The 21,694-nt window shown below is 50.6% G+C and overlaps 3 protein-coding genes across 7 annotated transcripts; 1 reads left to right on the top strand and 2 right to left on the bottom strand.

The window, feature by feature from the left end:
• Positions 1–715: 715 nt before the first annotated feature.
• On the top strand, positions 716–5,072 carry SNF8 (SNF8 subunit of ESCRT-II). Its single transcript, XM_037411214.1, has 8 exons — positions 716–810; positions 1,314–1,364; positions 1,923–2,061; positions 2,448–2,552; positions 3,282–3,354; positions 4,005–4,146; positions 4,313–4,387; positions 4,826–5,072. Exons 1-8 carry the CDS (start codon positions 757–759, stop codon positions 4,961–4,963), a joined length of 777 nt encoding a protein of 258 aa, XP_037267111.1. The 5' UTR covers positions 716–756; the 3' UTR covers positions 4,964–5,072.
• Positions 5,073–5,175: 103 nt separating this feature from the next.
• On the bottom strand, positions 5,176–17,364 carry UBE2Z (ubiquitin conjugating enzyme E2 Z). Of its 4 annotated transcripts, none has more exons than XR_005107987.1 (8): positions 16,941–17,364; positions 15,075–15,147; positions 13,103–13,290; positions 11,048–11,159; positions 10,337–10,449; positions 9,704–9,794; positions 7,496–7,876; positions 5,176–5,365 (listed from the first exon to the last, which is right to left on the bottom strand). XR_005107987.1 is itself a non-coding variant. In XM_037411213.1 (7 exons), the coding sequence occupies exons 1-7, from the start codon at positions 17,261–17,263 to the stop codon at positions 7,706–7,708; spliced, it is 1,071 nt and encodes a 356-aa protein (XP_037267110.1). In that variant the 5' UTR covers positions 17,264–17,364; the 3' UTR covers positions 6,360–7,705. The 4 variants fall into 4 exon arrangements, 1 of the variants encoding a protein (XP_037267110.1); XR_005107985.1 differs by lacking the exon at positions 5,176–5,365 and adding an exon at positions 6,360–7,348; XR_005107986.1 differs by lacking the exon at positions 5,176–5,365 and adding an exon at positions 6,360–7,151.
• A 1,605-nt stretch (positions 17,365–18,969) lies between these two features.
• On the bottom strand, positions 18,970–21,617 carry ATP5MC1 (ATP synthase membrane subunit c locus 1). Of its 2 annotated transcripts, none has more exons than XM_037411141.1 (5): positions 21,520–21,617; positions 20,919–20,967; positions 20,254–20,331; positions 19,792–19,967; positions 18,970–19,206 (listed from the first exon to the last, which is right to left on the bottom strand). In XM_037411141.1, exons 2-5 carry the CDS (start codon positions 20,955–20,957, stop codon positions 19,092–19,094), a joined length of 408 nt encoding a protein of 135 aa, XP_037267038.1. In that variant the 5' UTR covers positions 20,958–20,967; positions 21,520–21,617; the 3' UTR covers positions 18,970–19,091. The 2 variants fall into 2 exon arrangements, with proteins under 2 accessions (XP_037267038.1, XP_037267037.1); XM_037411140.1 differs by having other exon boundaries at positions 21,469–21,576.
• Positions 21,618–21,694: the final 77 nt, after the last annotated feature.

The raw sequence follows: 21,694 nt of genomic DNA, 5'->3' as shown, positions 1-21,694 counted from the left end.
CCCACAGAGGGGACCCCCCCCTTCCAAACTGGGACTTACCTCCATCTGCGGGGGCAGGCTTACCTGAGTTGGGCTCACCCGAGTTGGGCTCACCCTGGGGGAGGCTGAAGCCCCCCTCCACTGAGGGCTAGCCCCCCACTCCTGGGGGGGGACCCCTTCCCCCAAGGAGGGACTTACGCTCATTTGGGGGGCTCCCCCCACCTCGGGGGAGACTGAATCCCCCTCCACTGAGGGCTACCCCCAACCCGGGGGGGGGGGGCCTACCCAAACAGGTACTTAACTCCATTTCGGGGGGCCACCTGTACCCGAACCGAGCTCCCCCCACCCCAGAGGCAGACTCCCCCCACCCCAAAGAGGTGACCCCCCAAAGAGGGACTCAAATCTATTGGGGGGGGGGTGTCATGCCTACCCGAACAGGGCTCCCCCCACCCCGGGGGAGCCTGAAACCCCCCTCCAGTGAGGGCAACCCCCCCGCCCCGGGGGGGACCCCTCCCACGGAGCGTCCCCCCGCAAACGGGCCTCCCCCCCCGGGGGGCCCACCCCAGCAGGGTCTCGTCCTCCCCCCGCGCACACACACACAAGGACCCCCCGCGCGGTCTGGGCCCCCCAGCGCCCCCCCCCCCCCCGCCCTCGGGAGGGGTGACGGGGGGGCCCTGTCACGCGAGGGGGGCCGGTCACGCGGCGCGGCCCCGCCCCTGCCGTGCGTCACCCCGCCCGTCGCGGGGAGATGACGTCACGCGGCGCGGCGGGGCCGGGATGCACCGGCGGGGGGTGGGCGCCGGCGCCATCGCCAAGAAGAAGCTCGCGGAGGTGAGGGGCGTCGAGATCTCGCTGGGGAGGGGGACGGGATCGGGGGGGCGGCGGCCGGGCCCGGTGCGGGGGGTGTCAGGCCCGTGGGCAGCGGCCCCGGCCCGTGGAGGGGTACCAGAGCCGCTGGGACGGGGCAGCACCCTCCGGGCCCCTGGGGAGGCGGGCAGGACCCCCGGTCTTGGGTGGAGGGAGCTGCCCGGCGCCATTAGTCCCGCGTGAGGGGGGCCAGGACCCCCGGTCTTGGGTGGTGGGAGCTGCCCAGGGCCATTAGTACCCTGTGAGGGGGGCCAGGACCCTTCAGCCCTGTGGCAGGGGGTGCCAGGCTCGGTGTGGGGCCATCCCTGTTCTCACATCTGCCATCCCCGGTGGACTCCCTGCTTGCCCAGGGCACTGGTCCGCATGTCCTCCTGGTTCAGCCATCCTTACGGAGCATCTCCCTCATCCAGTTTTGGTTTCTGGTCCACCTGCAGCACTGCCTCCATCATCCTGTTTTCTTCCTGCAGGCGAAGTACAAGGAGCGAGGGACGGTCCTGGCCGAAGACCAGCTCGCCCAGGTGGGAGATCCCCTGCTGCCCCGGCAGCAGCAATAACTGGCTGTGAGCCCAGCCCAAACCTGGCCTTTGCTTCCCGCTCTGCTTTGGTGTCCGGAGCGTTATCCATGAGCAGCGTGGGTAACAATGGCACCCGTTAGGCTGCCTTTCCCTCACAGAGCTGGGGTGTTTGCTGCAAGCCTTGCACTGCCTCCCTTCTCGAGACCTCGGCAACATCTCATTTCTGTAGAACTGCTTCTGTGTACATCACTGAGTCACTGCTGCCCCCCTCAAGCCTATCTCTTGGCCTTCGCTTTGTCTTATCTCCACTGTGGTCTGATACTGGTTTGTATTCAGTATTAAAAGCGTGCATGTGGAGAATTCTGATTTCACTGAGTGATTTTTATCTTGTTTCCTTCCTTTAAGACCACTGGGGCCATCAGCACTGGGTAGGCAGCACGTCAGAGACCTCAGTGTTTCTTGAGGATTCTGCTCACTCAGTGCCTGTGGGGGCTGCCTTGGCAGAAAAACCACATTAAATAAGTGCGAACACAGAAACGCTTCTCTGCGATTCTCTTTCAGATGTCTAAGCAGCTGGACATGTTTAAGACCAACTTAGAAGAGTTTGCTAGCAAGCACAAGCAAGAGATCCGTAAAAACCCCGAGTTCCGGGTCCAGTTCCAGGATATGTGTGCAACCATCGGAGTGGATCCTTTGGCATGTGAGGAACAGGCACGGGGGGTTAACGACCTCGCTGATCTCTCACTGTAAACAGGTCGCACTGAAGCTGGTGGCAGCTGTCCCCGAGCGAAGCTGATGGGGTTTTGACTCACAGGGCTTGTGAACTGGTGCAGTGTACTTTTGGGTGCTATTTACTTAAAAGGGTGGGAGGAAAATGGGTGGAGATAACCAAAACTGTTGGACTTGGTGATCTTAAAGGTCTTTTCCAACCCAAACAATTCTATGATTCTATAAAGTGGAGACTTTTCATTAACAGACCTGAGTCCTCACAGTGAGGTTTGTGAGCAGCCTGCTTCACATCAGTAACTGTTAAGGAAGAATATTTTGCCCAGTGGTCCAACTGCTTTCCCCTTTCTCACTTGACAGCCGGTAAAGGATTCTGGTCAGAGATGCTGGGAGTTGGAGACTTTTACTACGAGCTGGGTGTGCAGATCATTGAAGTTTGCTTGGCTCTGAAACACAGGAATGGAGGTGAGGATCCCACTCTGGTTTCTCTGAGATACAGCTAATAGGAGGACAGATACCTTTTTGCTGTGGAAAATGAGGTGCATCGCTCTGTGTAGTGTTCTTTACTAGATCTCACAAATTACCAAGATGGCAGTTAAGTCTTCCTTGTTCCTCAAAAGCCTCATTTTGTTTCTACAACACGTTACAGCTACCACTGATAATCAGCCAGCTTTAGTGATTCCTACAGAAATCAACGAGCTCTGCCCTGTTTAGGTAACAAAACCATAACTCACAGTATCATGGGGAAGGAGCGGGGGTCAGTGACAATCCTGAAGGATTACAAAACTGCCAGGTTACTGCTTTGAACCTGGCAGTAAGCTTGTCTCCGAAGGATCACAGCAATATTCAGAAGAGCTGGAATACCAGTGATAAGTGCCTAATGAAAAGGTAGTAGATGTTCTTCATTCCAAAGGGGCAATCTGAGACCAGGACTGGGCTACAGCAAAGTCAGTTGAAGCCTGAGTCTTGTGGGAAAAGGCAACAGCTGACTGCCGCATGTTAGTCCTGGGAACAGAAGGGACTCAGTGCTTATCCCACCCAGTGCTTGATTCTGGGAACAATGAACAGCCACTTGTAAAATGGAAGGCAGGGGTGAGCCAGTGGCAAATGCACGAAGGACCCTTGACTGCTCTTGCTGGAGTAATCGTATTGCTATGCAGTAATGCTTTCCTGTCCTCTTTTGTTGACTCTTAGGTCTGATAACATTGGAAGAACTTCATCAGCAAGTGCTGAAGGGAAGGGGGAAGTTTGCTCAGGATGTCAGCCAGTGAGTGTCTGCGTAAAGGGGAATCAAGTAGATTTGGGGAAGAAAAGGGGGTGACTGATCTCCAGCTGTGATGGGACTCCAAATTTGACTTCTGTCAATGGAGTCACTTACACATGATCCACATTTAATGACTTAACCATTTCAGAAAGCAGCAGTGTGCTTTCTCTGGGAGCCCTAAGGTGTAAAGGACTGTTGCCTTGAGCTGGAGACAGTTGGTTCCCTGAAAATCCAGCTCTCTTACTGCCACAATGTGCTGGAGCGGTTCTGGGCTCCCGAGCTGTAAGGGAGGGACTCGGGTATCATTACAGAATCAGACTTCAGGACACAACTTGTCATGATCACAAACTGGGGCTGAATCTTAAAGTTTAACACTTGCAGCTCCGGTGCCACCAGTGTGTGTCTAACGCAAGTCTGCACTTCTGAAGGGGGGCACAGATATACTATATCTGTATAATATATGTATTTATATAATAACACTAATTCTAAATTGCTTTATAAAAAAAATTTTCAGCTGTTTCAGCTGAAACTGGAGCAAGCTCCAAGGGGCTGTTCTTGCTCATAGCTTCTGCACATCAAGCTTTCATTTACAGAATGTAGTGTGCAGTTTGAGAGAGGCTCTCTAAAGCCTTGCATTGACCTCTGCTTCTCAGGGATGATCTCCTTCGTGCCATCAAGAAACTGAAGGTCTTGGGGAACGGCTTTGGGATTATCCCTGTTGGCGGAACATACCTGATCCAGTCAGTGCCAGCTGAACTGAACATGGATCACACTGTCGTCTTGCAGCTGGCAGAGGTATTGAGCCAGGAGATTTTAAAATACAACCACCTTGAAAGAACCTTATTGCTTCCATGATGAGAAACTGATTAGACCAGGCCTGCAGGCAAAACTGTCCACACTCTTTTAAACTATGGACTTAATTCTTGACTATAAGCAGAGAGTATTTTTCTTCTTTTTTCAGAAAAAGGGCTATGTAACAGTCAGTGAGATCAGGTCCAGTCTTAAGTGGGAGACGGAACGTGCAAAGCAAGTGCTGGTACGTATGAAGGTCTCACGTCACGGAGTTCAATGACAGTGTAGAGTGACTGCTCGCGCAGCCCTGCAGCAGACACCTGGCTGGGGACATGTTATCACAACACACACAGGGGATCCTAAGCCTGCTGGTTGACCAAAGGCAGAGTACGTGCTGCGTAAGCAGAGCGAGGAAAGCGGAATCTCAGTAGCTGCATATATTCCTGTGGCTTTGCTAAGCTCCATTAAAACTTGAATCTTCTTAGCTCAGGTCCTACACAAACATGGGCATGGCTGGATGTCTGAACTATATTTCTCCTGGTCAAGTTGACTAAAAATTACTGTAGCCCAAACTCTAAGCTCTCCCTTACCCTCGAATAAATACGGGGTCAGGCCTCTGTTGTGAATGGCTTCTCAGCCATTTAGTTAAGTTTCACTCACAGTTTCCGCTCTGTCTGTATAGGAACACTTGCTGAAGGAAGGAATGGCCTGGCTGGATATGCAGGCAGCAGGAGAACCTCAGTACTGGCTGCCCGCTCTCTTTACGGAGCTGTACTCTCAGGAAATCACTCCAGAGGAAGCCAAGGAGGCAATACCTTGACTGCTACATGTTCTGTGCCTGTATATAATTCTTCCTGTGAGGTTATTTGCATATCACCTGAAACACAGGGACAGTGGACTTGAAATAAAAGTTTTGTAAAAAGTGTCTAGCTTGAAAAGTTTACCAGGACTAATTCATACTTGCTTACCTCTGAATTTTCCCCTCTGTTGTGGGTGGAAATGCCACTTACCATTACAGGCAACTAAATACCTTGTCACAGCAACAAGGAAATTATCTAAGCTGCTTTTGCAACTGCAGTCTCAGACGATGCAAATGTGACTCTGGCTAAAGAATCCTGGAGCCAGCAGTGACACTGAGAAACTGTTCTGCAGTCCTCTCTGCTCTGTGAATGAGTCGTTGTTCCACTAAGGAGTACCACAGCCTAGATTCTGCCAAAACAAACTTTATTGCACAAAAAAAAAAAAATCTTATGTACAATAGTATATAAACAAGGTATCTTAGAGTGACTCTTGTGCATATATTTTCAAATCAGGTCTAAAAATCTGTTGCTAAAACATCTCTGCCTAGAGCAGTCATTTGAGGATTGTCACTTTGAAATGGAAACATTCAGAAATGGTAGGACAACATTAGAGCTATAAAACTAATGCTTCTCTTTTACAGCCACATGCTAGTTATGTGAATAGTGTCCACAATAAGGCATTTTCTTGTTTCGTTGTATCAGTGGATGGTAACGCCACATGCATCACAAACAGATTTCAGAACCAGCTCTGCCTTGGGAAGGCAGCAGAGTCACAGCTCTACCCGCAATGCTACTGAATGGTGAAAAACAACGTGACATTTACAATGGGATTACAGAGGCGGTAAAGTAGCACACAGCTCATGACTTCTCGGGAGACCCCCTGCCTCCCCGAGACCTCATCGCAAGCTGAACACCACTTTAGTCACTCTCCTCTGGTGTTATGTGTTGAGTGAGTCCTATGTAAGTTCAGCTTTCCCTTGAGGGATGACAGGGTTTAAGTCTAAATCAAGCCAATGACAGACCCAGGGGAGTTTGCTTGCTAAAAGGAAAAAAGGTTCTCAAGTTGTTAAATAATTCAGAAATGTTTCCACCTTTCAGCTTTTCAGAGCTGCTTAAGCAGCAGTGTGCAGGCTTCTGAGTTCTGCAAGAGTTGATACAAATCACAGAGACTGAAAATAATTCAGTGACGCATGGGGCATTGCCTTTCTCGTACAGCACGCAGCAGGGGTCTTTTGGCCCCTCTTTCTGCACTTTTTTTAGAAGATGACTGCGTTGGAAGTTCTCCCACCACCATCAGGAGTCTGAAACAGGGCCGAGCTGGTGGGAAGGTGTTTAAGGGAACTGGGAGAGGGCCCAGGACAATGTGCAACTTTGTGCTTAGCTTTCTAGCAAAGCTCCCATAAAAATTATTTAAAAAAAAAAAAAAGTATAGATTAAGCTCTTTAACAACAAAACATTCTACTGCTCCAATCAATCAGCAGGCTCATTTGCCTGGAGAAACGGTAATTCACCTCCACCCAAGTTACACTGAATACATCTTTGATGTAATGGCACTCACAGCCAGCAGACACCTCTCCAAGAGGGTGGCCTTCACTCAGTAAAAAGTTGCTCTTTAGAACGGTCAAATACACTGAAGTGTTAAACTTTACAACACTCGGCTCGCCTGGACTCAGCCAAGTTTGGCAAAGGAATTTATCAGTAACAAGGCATACACCTCCGAAGGACTCCGCCCGTGAACAGTGGCTTCCTTAGCTAGAATTGCCCCTTATCCTAGCATCTCAATCTGATGGATCAAGGTAGCAGCAGCGAGTGAGGTGGCAGGAGGAAGAAGGAAGGAAAATAAAATAATACACTGATCAGAGAGGTGGAAAGCAGAGTACTTCAGTTAAGGACACAGAACAGCTCCGTTCAGAGCAGCCAGAATAAAATATTTCTAGAATGCTAACTTCAAATCAAATACACAAACTAGGCTTATTTTTAAGTGCTCCCCCCATCTCTGAACAATGATTTTCTCACCCTCCCTTCCCCAAAATGCCAGGATGAACACACCTGCACTTGATTTATGGATTCTTGCTGTTTCCACTTTGCATCCACCCCTCTGTGCCCAAAGTCTCAGTGGACGAAGTCACCCAGGGCTTGAGTAAAGCTTTCAGAAAGGAGCCCAGATTCCACCACTGCTCTTTATCTTTGGTCTGTCTAGAACAGTGTCTAGAAGAAAGACATCAAGTAGATGGGCTCCACAGAGCAGAGAGGCTCCATCTCTCCCAACCCGCACAAAAAGGTTTCGCCTGGGCACACAGTGCGTGGGCCCTGTCATACCCTGGACTCATCAAAGCGCTCCCACAGCTACAGCTCCACATTCAGCGTGGCCCCAGGAAAGGGCTCACTGTCTAGGAACAGAAAAGCTGTAAAGAGGATTTGCAGTCTAGATCTCATTCTTTAATCAAATGGAGGAAAAAAAAAAAAAAAAAAAAAAAAAAAACCAACCAGTGTAGGTGTTTCCAAAAAATAACCTGATGCCACATGCTCCGGCTTTCTAGCATAGTAAGTACCTTTTAAGAGTAGCCTGTCACAAGCTTGGCTTTGTCTAGCATGAAGTCTTCTCATTCAGCGTTATCCACCAAAGCAGTACAAGGAGACAGGAGATATCCCGCAGTATCCTCCGCTCTGGCATTGGTTTGGTTGTCAAGTCTGTCAGGGGTACTCTAGAGTGTGAAGACAGAACATCCCCATGGCTTGGCCTCTCCACTGTTACCGTAGCTCTAAGCTTTAGAGCAACCCTGAGTGTCTGTCTCTGTCTCGGAGGAGCTGCTCTCAGAGTCTATTTCTGTATTCTCCTGCTGGTGTTTCTCTTGCACCTTCTGCCGAATTCCTTGCAAACGCACTAATAGGGACTGATAGTCAAAGTGGCCTCGTTTTTCACCAAAAGGATCCTGGAAGAAAACCATAGATAAGCCCATTAATACAGACCATTATCCGTCTGGCAAGAGGCACAAAGGAGAGAGCTGCATAGTAATCGGGCAACAAATTATCAAAGGCTTAAGGGTTAAATTCCATCTTATGATGGAGAGGCCCCTTAACTTCCCACTGTCGTGGCAGAGGTTGAAGACTGATAACTTCTGTGTGGAGTCTCTTTTGGGAAACCTTACAAACCTAAGCAAACTTCCGAAACAGATGAAAGGCCAAGCAGACATGGGTTGAATTTCTACTCCCAGATTTGAGGAAGTAAACTACTTCAAAGATTTGGTCTCAAGACCACTCCAGGGAGGCAGGGAAAACATTACAAATGAAAGCCTCTAAAATCCAGGAGCCAGAACACTTGACCACACTTTGTACTAGTGCTACAGACCCTGTCCAAATGAAAGCATCGCTATTTCGTTTTAAACCAAGCCCCCCAGCTGAGATGTAGCCAAGTCAGAGGCAGAAAGTCTTTGGAGATTATTTAGCATTTGCTGCTTTCACGCCCTTCCCAGGTCAAAGACACACTGCCAGGGCTATATAAGGTGCTGGTGCACTTTACGCTGTCCTACCTGATGGGAATCTTCAGTACAAGCCAACATGTGGCCCCAAAGTTAACAAGACAGCACGTCTTGCATGCACTTAACTGATACTGAGCCTGGAGCGACTTAGTTTGAAAAACAGGGTAATGAAGACAACAAAACCATCTCTCCAGCACGTGTTCATGCTTCCTGCACTACTATTTACAAGCGAGCAGAAAACCAGCCATGGCAGTCACTGCCTCTGGGAACCGAGCACAACACAGTGATCTTCATAAACCCTGGAGAAAAGCAACTGAGTCCTGGCTCCTTGAAGAAGAGACAAGAGTGGAACCAAACCTGACAATCCTCTAATGTCACCAAACTTCACTCGCTGCCTTCAGTTCAGTACTCTCTGCAGCTGTAAGTCAGGCACAGACCTTCCTTATGGGAATTTGTCACTCCAAACATGAACTCTCCTGTTCTGGGAGTCCTTTCAATTTATGAATTACACAGCCAGCAATGCACTGGCAGGAAAAAAGGGCTCAGAGACAAAATCATTAAATCAACCACCTCCATCTTTCCTTAGCAGTGGAATTTCTCAACGAGTCAGACAAGAGGTGGCTGATGAGGAAGACACACCTATTCATATGCAAATTAGCTTTGTAATCTATTCTTTAATGTCTACTTTCCTGCAGAAACAAGCTCCTGTAACTCAACCTGTCTAGATGTGTCTGCTATATTGACAGTGTTCCCCCACTCCTTCCCTCCTCAGTAACTTGACTCAGTCACCCACTTTCAATCTCATCTCACAGAACTAGGGGTGTCAGAGAAAAGTTGCTACCTGCTGTGTGAGCAAAAGAACCTCAGAAAACGAGAAACTCTAGCAGCAACCCAACAAGAAAATACTGCAATGAAGTTCAGTTGCCACCAGCATTGGTTAACCTGCACGCACCCTCCCTGCTTAACATCAAATCCGCATGAACACACACTGTGCCAGTTCCACCGCTGAGAGAAGTACCTGCTTGCCTGGGGAGGGTGTCAGGTCCAGCACTCTGAAATCTAGCAGCCTTGAAAATCTAACACAGAAAAACTGTGTGCATACTCTGAACTTGAGAATTATACTGTTTCTTCCACAGGAACGTCTCAGTTTCATGGCTGATACAAAGTTGGAATACATATTTCACAGAAAAGATCCAGATCCACCCCATGTGCCGCACATTGTTGTTTGTCAGCCTTATCTAAGGCAGCGTGTTATCAACAGGAAAACTGTCTGCCACTCACCTGCATTGTCTGTCCTTGGAGATAAAGTCTCTCTTTACACACCCCTTCATAGAAGTCATAGTATTCCATGAAGGATTTCTCCATCACGCCCCTGCATGCGAGAGAGCAAATGATCAACACAAAATGACAGTGTTATAACACTCACATCATCATCCAGGGTCACCCCATCCCACTGAACTCCAGTTCACGTTGTCAGCATGGACAGCCATACAGTGTGTCCCAGTCAGCTAACAGGGTACAGTGAGGCAGGACACAGAGTGAAACAAACTGCAGCATCACTGCAGCTGAAGAGAGCCTGCACGTGATTCCACAACAGCTGTGCTCCCCCCCCCAGCCCAAGATATTTTTTTTTTCCTCTATAAGACAAGGCACATTTATTCTCAAACACGAGTCAGAGGATGCAGCCATTGTGCACAATAACACAGGCTTTGTCAATGCACAGCTCCTGGGCACCACAGAGACACAGCCATCCACTTCAGGGGAAACAAAACAACTCTTAGCAGGACCAAGCAGAGTTAAAAGACTTGCTCTTCCCTGAAGCAACTCTCAGGATCTCAGGAATAAGAGCCAGGTACGTTTATCCTGCTTCCCTACACCACTTTCTTATGCTCCCTCCATGCCTCTTTTCCATACCGTAACGGCTCAGGACAGGGACACTTCCCTTCCAGCATGTCGCACACTGCTACTCGGATGGTCTCATGCCGAATGCACTCATTATAGTTCTTGCTGTCCCCAGGGTGCCTCTCCTGGAAACAGAATTTGGGCCAGTGAGTCCACGCAACTGCAATGGCTCTTCGTCTCTCCCTCCTGGGCCTGATGAATTTCATTGGTGCATGAACCCACTACAGCTCTGTCTGCTCTGTGTATGCTGAGCTAGTTTATACTGCAAATGAAAAGCTGGCAAGATTTTACCTGTCTCCAGAGCCTTGGACTCACACAGCTGTGGAGACAGGTCAACTGATGAAGTTAGCACAGAAATCAGCCTCTCTCTGAGATGCTGGAGACCATGAAAACCTGAGTAGTTTGGTTCCCGCATGACTAAATGTCCCAGGGAAGCCATTTCAGGAGTCATGTAGCAGAGAAACAAAGAGCCATCCCATACTTCTCAAATGCCTCGTGTTCTTCTATTACCTTACATATAGGCGAGCTAAGGAGCCTCTGGTTCAGAGCTGGCTTGCAACTCCCCCTCAAGCTCTGACTAGAGGCAGAGCAAGCTGAAAAAGAGCCAAGCAGCATAACCTACTTTTGTCCCAGTTTCCAGAATGGGATTTGCCACCAGGAGCAAGATGTGGAGGGAAAAGAGAAATAGCTGCAGAACCAGAGAGATCCACCTCAAACTCTCACCTGCTCAAAGCCGGGTTCATTGTGATAAGGGTTCTCAGTCATCAGAGACTGGATGGAGATGAGGACTGAAGAGATACTCTGTGCTGGGCTCCATGCAGGCCCGGTCCAAGTGCTGAAGCATCAAAACAGAAAAGCATCAATTAACAATGCAGGACTGGCTCAGTGAGCATCACCCCTCCAACGGCCAAGGATCAGAAAGCTCGGGAAACCACATTTACTTCTTACAGAAATGCAACAGAAAAAGAAACAGCTGCTACAGATATGGGAAGCACTGGACACTGAGGAAGTTTTCAGGGTCAAAGTAGTTTATTCTCTCAACCAAATGAGTACTTGAGCAAGACAAGAGGCTGGCTAACCCCACTCCACTGCTAACACACACAGGGCATCACACGAGTTGAGGAAGAACACATTTCCAAGCATTTTACAGGGAACTTTAAAGCTATGTCTATCATCTTGCACAGCTGCCTGGAGCAACACAAGCTCCCAGCACTACCATAAGTCAAACCCAACAATTTTCAAGAACTAAAATCTGATTTTCAAGACTCAAACAAGACCATGACTTGTGCAGTCTGTAATACAGACATTCAGTGCAAGGACTGCCATCAAAAGCACTAACAGATGCTCTACTATAGGAATAAGTATAGGAATGCCCATTTCATACACGCAGGGTAGCAAAAACCTTCGCACAGAACAGCACAAGCAGAAAAAGCTGCTCTGCTGCTTGCCCTTAATATCCTAGTTCCAGATACAGACCTGTCTCCCTGTGAGCTGAACAAGGATGTGCTGACCCATATATGCTCTTCCTAAATCCTTTCATTTGCAGCTCCCTCTGCGCTTCCCATTTCTGCTAAGGCCGAAGCTCTTTGTTCACTCTTCAATAATTTAGCTTCCATGCTAGGGCTACAATTGCATGAGCCACAAGGCAGCAGCTTGTGCGGGAGCTGCTGGGCATTCAGACCTCCAAGATAAGGACGTGCCCTGCACACCTCAGTGCTTTGCAGGTGCTGGCATCCAGCTCGCTGGATCAGGAAGACTTCTACACTGAGCAAGGTATTTCCCAGCACCATGTGCCTCGACCAGCCCTGGACCAGCACCTATCAGCTGACTGGTATCAGCTACTTGCACCAACTTCGGTGTGAGCGGCACATGCAAAGCACTGCTGAAACCATACCAGCAAAGGCAGTCATAACCACATCAGCACTCAGACTGTGCTGGTTGATCAAATCCCCACAGCAATTCAAGCTGTTGCTGCCCTTTCCTCACCTGGCCGCTGTTACTGCCTCCCTGCAGCAGAAGGAACCAGGTACTCACAACCCAGCTGCATCAGTCCAGAGCCTCAGCAAAAGCCTTTCTTTACTGGCAACTGAAACTGTTGCAGCTGGGGTTGGGAGTATCACACCGTGGCCTGGGTTCCTCTGGCAGAGCTGTAAGAGCCATTCAATCAGCCAAGACTTACACATGTTTAAAAATCAGGCAGGTGAATAACGAGCATTTGCAGCCGTGGAGCCTGTTTGAACAGGCATCATGGGAGCAGCGCTTGTAAATCATTACACACAGCGCTCAGCCCCACATACTACGTGTAAGTGGAAGCCCAGAGCAGTCAAATGGCTCTCAAGGAAGTTCTTAGTGGCTTTTAATTTTATTTATTTATTTTCAAACTCACACAGAGAGAGGAAATTAAAACCACAAAAACCTACATTCAAAGAACATTAAGGATCAGGCTGCAAAGCGCAAAAGCGGAAGAAATGCAGTGCTTGGTCCGAGGCTTTGCAAGGGGAAGCAGGAGAAAAGCGGCAGCATCCACTGAACTTCATGCTTCCCCTGCTCTGTTCTCAGGTGCTTTTAAACACAAGTTAGGCTCTTACGTCAGTAGAGGAATTTGTGCCGCTTTAAGACTCTGATTCTGCACATGACTTCGCAGAAGCATAAAGGTGCATCCAAGCACGCGTCTGGGGCAACATCAAGGCACAATGTGCTGAGAAAGATGCGTGAGGCAGAACACAGCCTGCAGCCACCTCCTGATCTCCCATCAAAACAGCCAAAGTCTCCTCTTACCCTAGAATACTCAGGCAGACTTTCCCATTGCGGTAGAAGTTGGGGTTAAACCTCACTGTGTTATTTCCCGTTGTCATCAGTTTGACCCTTGGTGGGTGGATGGGATAATCTGGAGGACAGCGAAACAGGAACAAGAAGAAACCCCCTTCATAAGGCGTGTCAAATGGGCCTGTGATCAATGCATGAATCTGGAAAACAAAAGCCCGTCTTGCGCACCACTTCAAAATTGTGCAGCACCGTCAAATCCTCAACAAAGCCAACCAAAGGCAAGAAACCTCCACCCAGGCAACAGCACAGAGGCAGCATCTTCCACAAGCACACCCATGTGCAGGCCATACTTAACCCTCCCTCCTTCCCTCGTTAGCCAGAGCCACTGCTGTGCACTTCTCTCCCCTCTGCCACACTCAATGTGCAAAGCAGGTTTCCAATGTGAAGTTTGGCCACAGTCCACAACAGCTGCCTCCCATACATCTCTATACAACCCAAACCAGACTGAATCACAGTTCAGGTGGTAAGCTATGCTTAAAAAAAAAAAAAAAAAAAAAAAAAAAGATTTCAAACATGAAAAAAAATCTAATTTTAGAAAGAAAAAAAATTCAGAATTTCTGTGCATTCCTCAATTTTATGGTCTTGTGCTGATTTGGTCTTATTAAAACCAATCACTCAATTTCCTCTTCCAGGATCCAAAATTGAGACCCTATTCTCTCCATGCTAATTACCCTCCAAGATCCCAATTGTATACCAGGAAATCTACTCCCTTTGGGCTATTAAGGAAGCTTGTTCCCCAAGCGATCCAAGCAGTCTCCTTTAATGATCCTCTTACCTCCCCAGGATTTCAGTTAAAAGCCCTGAGGCTGGTGTTCTACAAACCCGCATTTCCATTGAAGAGCATTTTGGTGCTTTCAGCTATCTACACCAGGGAAGCCAGAGCAGCAGTAAGAGCCCCAGGTGGGAGCTGGCTGTGCAGAGACACTCCCTTTGTGCTACCTCCAAAACCCCAGGGGCACTAAGTTGGGCAGGCACTTACACGGAGGGGGAATTTAGGGGATGCCACGTTTGTCAGGGGGGTGGGAGAAGTGTGCAGCAGAGGAAAAAACAAAGCAACCTCACACACACGCACATACAACACCCAGAAACCAGCATGGCCAGACCGGGTGACACTGGCTAAAGAAAGGGCAGCACCAGCCAAGAAACACACTGGATCAAGAACACTGAGCAACCTCTTGCCTCCCAGCTCACTGCATTCTCTCTGGCATAACTGGAAATTCCCAGTCCTGGAAAAACCCGAGAACCAGGAGGGGAAGAACTGGGGCAGGAGAAGCCGTAGCCATGCCCGTGTCCCTAGAGAGCAGGTCTGTTGGCAGCGATGTGGTGGGAGCGTGGGTCAGACCTGCACGCGACCCTGGTACCTGTGAGAACCCAGCCGGCAGCTCCGCAGCAGGACAGGGCCCGCCTGCAGGGACGCACCTCACTGCCAGCTCACAACAATTAAACATCTCCAGGTTCCGCAGGTGGATTACAGATACTCCAGCACTGCTTGTAGCTAATGGACATTTCTCATTTCTAGCTTCTCTGAGAAGCCCCCCATGGCCACTAGCTTTCCACAGAGCTCTCCTTTGAGCTGCTCTGTTGATTGTTTTCAAGCATCAGTAGGATGAAACGAGCTGAATCAGTACCCCACTGGTTCACAGGGCCTCTAAAGCAGAGCTGGCTTTATCTGTGGAAGCTCCTCGGATTCCTGTGATGGTATCTCTCCACACAGCCAGTTTCCTTGAGAGCCTCCTCCCATTATAAATACAGCCCATCGCAATGCCACCAAGAAAACTGGAACTTCATTATGCTTTTGCAAGACTCGCCCTGACTTCTCTCAAAACATGAAGGGAATACTCCATTTGGGTACACCCTTAAAGCAGCCATCAGCAGCAACATATAGAGAAGTGGAAAGCTGAAGCAGCTCCAAATCTTCTCTTACCTTGGTCATGTCATGGGGATCAGGCACAACAAACATTCCCGGGGGCGGTTCCTTGTAAATGGACATGATATCCCTGAACAAAGGAAACAGGAATTAGTCAAGATCTCCCTTGGCGTTCATCAGCCCTTGAAGCACTGAACGTTCTAGATGACAAATCTGCACACAGATGCAAAGGGACAGACTTTTAAGACAGAAACTTGTAAAGAGCTAGACATTTTTCTTTTGCCTCTGTTTTCTGGCTGGGCTCTTTCAACTTACCCCCCAGAACAGCTGAGGCATTTCAAGGGCACGAGCAGCATTCAGGAAAACAATACACAAGACATCAGAACAAGTGCACCTTGACTAACTGCTGTCTTGTATTTCACCATGGATCAGCCCCAGCATGTAGAACTTCAACCATAAACTTCCCCTAAAGTAATCACTTGAAAGTTCTTCTAGGTGAAGTTTGTTGTTTAAAGGATGACTTCTCCTCCCTGTGTTTTCCTTCTCCACACTCAGACTATTTACAGGATCCCTCTTATATACCCAGTCATTTGGTTTTCCCCAAACATACCATGACTCAACTGCCTTTGAGAACGTTACCACTCTGACAAATTTGGGTTTAATCAGACAGCAGGTTCAAGAGTAGTGAGAATGCACGCACACACACAGCTTGATCACAACGGCCTTGTTTCTCTAGGAACTCAAACCAAATGAAGTGAAAAACAATAAATCACCTACAACTCCATGCAATTTACAGATAAATCGAATGGCACCTATTACCTTCCATCACCCAAAACCTCCCTCCCATAACCAGAGCTGCAGTGAGCTCCAGGACAAGCTCCCACTCAACCTTCCCATTTCGGAAGCAACTAGAGCTCAGAGGTTTCAAGGTGAGAACAAATGCAAAAGCAACAGCAGAGCCTCGCCTTCCTGCCTACTGTTACAAGGTTAGTGCTTCTGGCATTTGGATTGGAAACTGCCCAAATAGCTGGTGCCATCTTCGGAAGACATTATACAAGCTCTAGAACAAGGATGAGCAAGAACCTGGCAGGCAGCGATACTTGCTCTGAAGGAAGAGGAAGAACTTGTTGAAACAGTGCCAGCATTTCTAACAATACAAGACTGCTTGTTATATTAAAGGCTATCGACACACCAGGTTTAACCAGATGAACCTTTAAAAAGTCAGAGCAACCAAACGGATGGGCATCAGCAGGAAGAAGGATCACTACAGGCAGGTTAAGTATAAAAAACTTGACCGTTAATGGGAGTTACAAACCTGCTCCCCTCCCCATTTAACAGCACCTCCAAGGAGCTGCTAGCGATCCCGAGGGCAGGATCGGAGCCACACACCAAGGAGCTTTGCTGCCAAACACCCCAGAAACTGCAGATGGAGAAAGAGACCCTGGATGGTGATACAGGGGTCCACGGCTCCAGGGCAAAGGGAAGTGTGAGATTCCATCGTCACCCAAACACCTGGGCAAGGGGAGTCCCGGAGAACAGTGGGGACTGGGGCCTGTTCCCAGGACACAGAAGTGGGGGCCTGGGGCCTGTCCCCGGGAGCACCCCGGGACATGTGAGGGGGGAACCGGGGCCTGTCCCCAGGCCCACCTCCAGGTCTCCAGGCCTGTTGGTGAGGGGACGGTGAGGCCCAGGGATCCATTACCCCCTCGAGGTTACCGGGGACAAGCCAGGTGTCTCTGCCCCGTTACAAGCCTCTGCCCCGTGCCCGCCCTCCGCCCGGGCAGCCCCCCGAGCCCAAGCCGGGGCAGGGCCCGGGGGTTTCCCGGCCCACACAGCTGGCCAGGCCCGGGGCCACCCCCCAGCTCGCCAGCGGAGCCGGCCGCGGGCCCAGCCACCGGGCCCAGGGCGAGGAGGCTCTCTCACCGTTTGATCCGCAGGAGGCAGGCCGGGCTGGGCCGCTCGCTATCCCAGTCACCGCTAACCGTAGGGTCCCAGAAGGCGGAGTGCGTGAGGAGCGCGGCCCCCGCGGCCGCCGCCGCTGCCGCGATGGGGGCCCCGCCGCTCCCCGGGGCCACGCCGGCGCCCGGCGTCGCAGCACCGAAGCCCGCCGCCGCCCACAACTCGGCGGGGATGAAGACGCCGGGGCTCCCCGCGCCCCCGCCCGGGCCGGCCGAGGCTCCGCCGCTACCCGCCGCCGCCAGCACCGCGGCCGGGGCCGCCTCCTCGGCGGCCGGACTCTCCGCCATTCCGCGCCCGGCCTCGGGGAACGCCGCTTCCGGGACTCCGCACCAGCGAGTCCGCCGGCCAGAGCGGCCCCCGCTCCCCGCCTCCACCACCGATCGCCGGCCAGAGCGGCACCGCCCCCGCTACCCCCTCCCACTACCGGCGCAAACTCCCCCCAGCCACCATAGAGTCTCTGCACTGGCGCCAGAGCGCCCCTTCCACAGAGACGCGTAACCCTGGGCTAGAGTATCCCACCGGGAGCAGCGCGCCCTCTGCCGCGGCGGATGTCTGCGGGGCTGGAGGCGGCACAAATCCTAGTTTGCGGCTTTTTGGGCGGAAAAACAATCGTTCTGCGGCAACAGGCTCGCTCCCAGCACGCCTCAGCCTGCGCAGGCATGGCCGGGCCGCCTTCCAGCCCTCTCCTGCGCCTCAGGGCACCCTCAGGAAGCGACAGAGCCCGCCCGGAGCGCTGGGGGGTCGCCGTGGCCCGTAGGACACCGCTGGGGCCCCTCACCCTCGCGCCGCCTGCCAGACACTCGGGTACCTACAGCACACTGCGGCTGCACGCAAACGGTTTGAGTTTCAAGGTCACAGTCGCTTTGCCAGGGGTACAAGAAGTTGTTTATGCCCATTTTTATACATATCAGGGAGAATAAACGCAACGTGCTGTGCTACCAGCAACTGCTGTGTTCCTGAGACACGCAGACCACTGCGCCCCACGACGATTCCCGAAGCACAGTGTTACCGTTGTAGGGTTACACATTCATTCCCAGCAGCCAGCCTGGCCACCTGCTTATGATTTTTCCTTTTTAGTTCCACCAGCAAGTCTCCCTTGAGCTCTTTTTTGTTTCTCCAAGAAGTCGCAGAACAGTTTGAGTCAAATTCTTCGCAGGCCCTTCCCCTCGCCAGGGCATAAGCAGCTCTTCTGGACAGAGCACTGCCTGCACCCCATTCACATCCCCAGGGAGGCCACAATCCTGCTCCAGGGGCTTTAAGAACACTGGGGAGCTGCATTAATTCAATTACCTAAAGGAGATAACCTCCCACAGTGCTCACCTTCCTACCTTCCTCAAAGGCACAGCTGTCCTACCACGAGGTCTAAGACTCAGGTGAGACTTTAGTATCTCTCCTCCCTAGTATACTCCAATCTCTAAGACAGCTGAAGCACGTAACTGTTGGGGGGGAAAAAAAGAAATAAAATTCAGCTGTGGTTCTTTGTGTAAACTGATGCTTGGAGGAGGCACATGAATAGTGTGACCTTGAAACCGACTCTTCTTTGCAAAAGAAGAAAATTCAGATGATATGCCAGTGCTTATCCTTGTGTACTTGTAGTTTAGTTATGCAAACAACATTAATAAGCTTCTAAGCACACTCACCTGTACCCAGCACCTTTTCTACATACTGCCTTTCAGACAAAAAAGGTGCACAGTATTTTCAACAATATGTGGAAAAACCACTTTGTCAGCTCATCTAGACATATTTGCTTCACTGTGGACAATACTTGCTGGGATTTTTTGTATAGATTTGAGCTGTTCAAGGGCATTCTAACTGAATTCACATTAGATTTTGTCCCCTCCCACCACCATTTCACACTCCCCTTTTGCTTTATCAGCGAGTGCCTCCCCTACCTGGGATATAACCCTCTTCAACCAATACATCAACTCACCTAAACACTTCCTCACCACTGGACCAGAACATAAGAAAAAAAAAAAGAATTAAGAAAAAAAAATAAAGCCACCAGTTTATTTAGAGAAATCTTTTCTTTAATTGTCAGTCTGGAACGCTCTGATGGAAGCAGACTCAAACCGCAGAGGACAGAGTGATGGAAGCCGCAGCCAGGACCAGAAGTTGTCACATAGCAAAGAGGATAAGGAATGCCACCATCAAACAGAAGAGACCCATGGCCTCAGACAGGGCAAAGCCCAGGATGGCATAGGAGAAAAGCTGCTGCTTGAGAGATGGATTCCTGTATGTTGTACAAGTGGGGGAACAAACCAGAGAGGGAAGAAAAACAAACACACAAAAAGATCCACGGTGAGAAAAAAAAAACCAAACCAGAGCCTGTATCACAGAAAGACAGGATTATGTCACACAGGCAACGTATTTTGGAGTACAAACCAGCTTTATGGCAGGTAACTACTGGCTGGAATGAGAAAGTCATAATTCTTCCCTGGTTTTAGTGATGTAGACACACTGAAGCCCGAAGGCTGGCTTCACGTGCCCTGGTGGTACCAAGCAACAGTTCCTGCTAACAACTAGTGCTTCATCTCTTCTAGAGGCAGACAGAGCTCCACAGAGCAGCTGCATCATTTAGAAGTAACTACAGGGTGGATTCAAACAATTCATGTGCTTTCTTACTATTTATTTCAAGAGAATAATGAATTATAACAACTATTTTATAGTCCAATGAGGACTGCTTCAGTTAAACACAGTATCTGCTTATATATACTATGCGTGTAGAGCTGGACATATATTGCAAAGAAAACTCTACTAACCAAATTTAGTGCTGGGAGAAGGGAATAAATTCAAGCCAGCCTAGCATCTTACTTACCTGGCATAGCCAATGATCAAGCTGCCGAACACTGTCCCAATGCCTGCTCCTGAACCAGCCACCCCAACTGTGGCAGCACCAGCACCAATGAACTTAGCAGCAGTGTCAATATCCCTGGAAACGGCACTGGTTTGGAACTCACGGCGGGTCAGCTGTGGATAGGAAATGCCAGCTGGCTGTAGGGCATAGGAGAAGAAACATAATAATGACACTTTTAATCATAAATAGAAAAGTTTACTAAAACATGCTCACCATTTATCCTCTACTCAAGGCAGAGGAAGACCAGCCAAGCTTGCTAAGCTATCTCTAAACTGGCCTAGAAGCCACCATATTACCCCATGTCCCCATATTACCCACCCTCTAGATACACAAACTTACTCCTCCATCTCAGGAGAAACCATCAAGTATCACAGGCAGCGAGTACAGAAACACAGGACCCAGTTTACCACATAAAAGTCTCACCTGTACAGTCTGAACCTCCGGCCTGCTGAAAACAGACACTGAAACTGGTCTGGCCAGGGCCCTGGAACAGCACCGGAACTGAAGCAAAACACAGACAATTAACTCCTATAATTGGATGTGGCCGCACTAACCCTCAGGGAAGAGCAGTTATTTTAAGAAGAACAGTCTTAGAAATTCCTGAAAACATCTTAAGTATGAAATAAGACTAAAAAGCAAAGGCACGTGCAAATGGGGGATATTTCTGTTTTAGCCAGCTGGATTAAGTCCACAAGCAACACTAGCACAGACCACCCAATGTAGCACAGTGTCACACCTGCTACAGCAGTTTAGTTATTACTACAGTTCCCTATCTTTTCTTCCTAATTCATACCTGGAATGAAAGGGGTGGCCGACTACCTCTGTGACAATCACTTAGCTTATCTTTGGAGACGCCCTTGGGCCTACAGTTCATCGCACATCTATTAACATGGGAGGTATCACTCTGGTCACCAGAGGTCACCTTGTTTCCCCTCCTTGATAAATCCTCGGTATGACCAGCTTGCGCAGTCCCACCTCAGCTGAGGGTGGTCGGCACAGCGTTTTGAACCAAGCAACACACCGAAAAGCTTCACAATCGTCCACGCCCACTAAGCATTACTATACTCCTCTTAAGACAGGCGACTTACCAGAGCTGGAGAGCTGAGGAGAGCCAAAGGAGCCTGCATTTTGCTTAATCTAATACAAATAAACAGAAAAAGAAAGGGAATTGGGAATCCCAATGCTACCGCCACCAGCCAGCACCCTCCTCCCGGGACTGGCCCACCACACGGCTACCTGCAGCCCCGTCGCCGAGTCGTGCCCGAGGCTTTCCCCACCGCCCCCACGCGCGGCTCCGTGTCCCCCCGCCTCCCTCCCCCAGTTAATCCTCCTCAGGAGCCTTCCCAGGGCTGAGCCTGCGCCTCCCCGGCACGGGGCGCGCCCCCACGGCGGGCCAGCCGTGCCAGCCCGAGCCCAAAATGACAAAATGCCCTAGGGGGGCCTGGGAACAGCGGAACCACCACGCCTGTCGCGCCCTCGGCGGCTGCCGCCTCCCAGCAAAGGGCACGGCCCGGCCAGGCCCCGACCCCGCGGGCCGCCCAAGCCCGGCACGACTCCGCGGCCAGCGGCACCTCCCCCACTGGCGCCGGGGCGCGGCGGGGCCCGGGGCGGGCCGGGCGGGCCAGGAGCGGGGCCCACCTGCGCGGGGTCCGCTCAGGGCTGCGGCGGCGGCGGCTGCGAGAGGCTCACCTTGCCGTGTGCCCCCGCGTCCTCCGCGCTCATTGGCTGCCGCCCTCCGCGGCGCGCGGCATCCTGGGCTAACATCCGGCTTCCTGATTGGCTGCGGCCGAGCGAGCACCTCCCGCCAGCATCCGGGACAGCGGGACGGGGCGGGAGGGCGGTGTCACTACGCGGGCCGCTATTG

The sequence above is a fragment of the Falco rusticolus genome, chromosome 18 (genome assembly GCF_015220075.1).
Source record: "Falco rusticolus isolate bFalRus1 chromosome 18, bFalRus1.pri, whole genome shotgun sequence".
NCBI lineage: Eukaryota > Metazoa > Chordata > Aves > Falconiformes > Falconidae > Falco > Falco rusticolus.
Note: the sequence above shows the minus strand (reverse complement) of the source record. Positions and strands in the feature narration are given on the sequence as shown.

Excerpts from the sequence above, each read along its gene's own strand:
- ATP5MC1 (XM_037411141.1), bottom strand. The coding sequence starts at position 20,957 with ATGCAGGCTCCTTTGGCTCTCCTCAGCTCTCCAGCTCTG. Across the intron at positions 19,968-20,253 it reads CGGAGGTTCAGACTGTACAG|CCAGCTGGCATTTCCTATCC; the intron begins GTGAGACTTTTA and ends TATGCCCTACAG. Across the intron at positions 19,207-19,791 it reads TTGATCATTGGCTATGCCAG|GAATCCATCTCTCAAGCAGC; the intron begins GTAAGTAAGATG and ends TACAACATACAG.
- SNF8 (XM_037411214.1), top strand. The coding sequence starts at position 757 with ATGCACCGGCGGGGGGTGGGCGCCGGCGCCATCGCCAAGAAGAAGCTC. Across the intron at positions 2,062-2,447 it reads CGGAGTGGATCCTTTGGCAT|CCGGTAAAGGATTCTGGTCA; the intron begins GTGAGGAACAGG and ends CTCACTTGACAG. Across the intron at positions 4,147-4,312 it reads TCGTCTTGCAGCTGGCAGAG|AAAAAGGGCTATGTAACAGT; the intron begins GTATTGAGCCAG and ends TTCTTTTTTCAG.
- UBE2Z (XM_037411213.1), bottom strand. The coding sequence starts at position 17,263 with ATGGCGGAGAGTCCGGCCGCCGAGGAGGCGGCCCCGGCCGCGGTGCTG. Across the intron at positions 13,291-15,074 it reads ATCCCCATGACATGACCAAG|ATTCATGCATTGATCACAGG; the intron begins GTAAGAGAAGAT and ends TTTGTTTTCCAG. Across the intron at positions 11,160-13,102 it reads GTCTGCCTGAGTATTCTAGG|CACTTGGACCGGGCCTGCAT; the intron begins GTAAGAGGAGAC and ends TTGATGCTTCAG.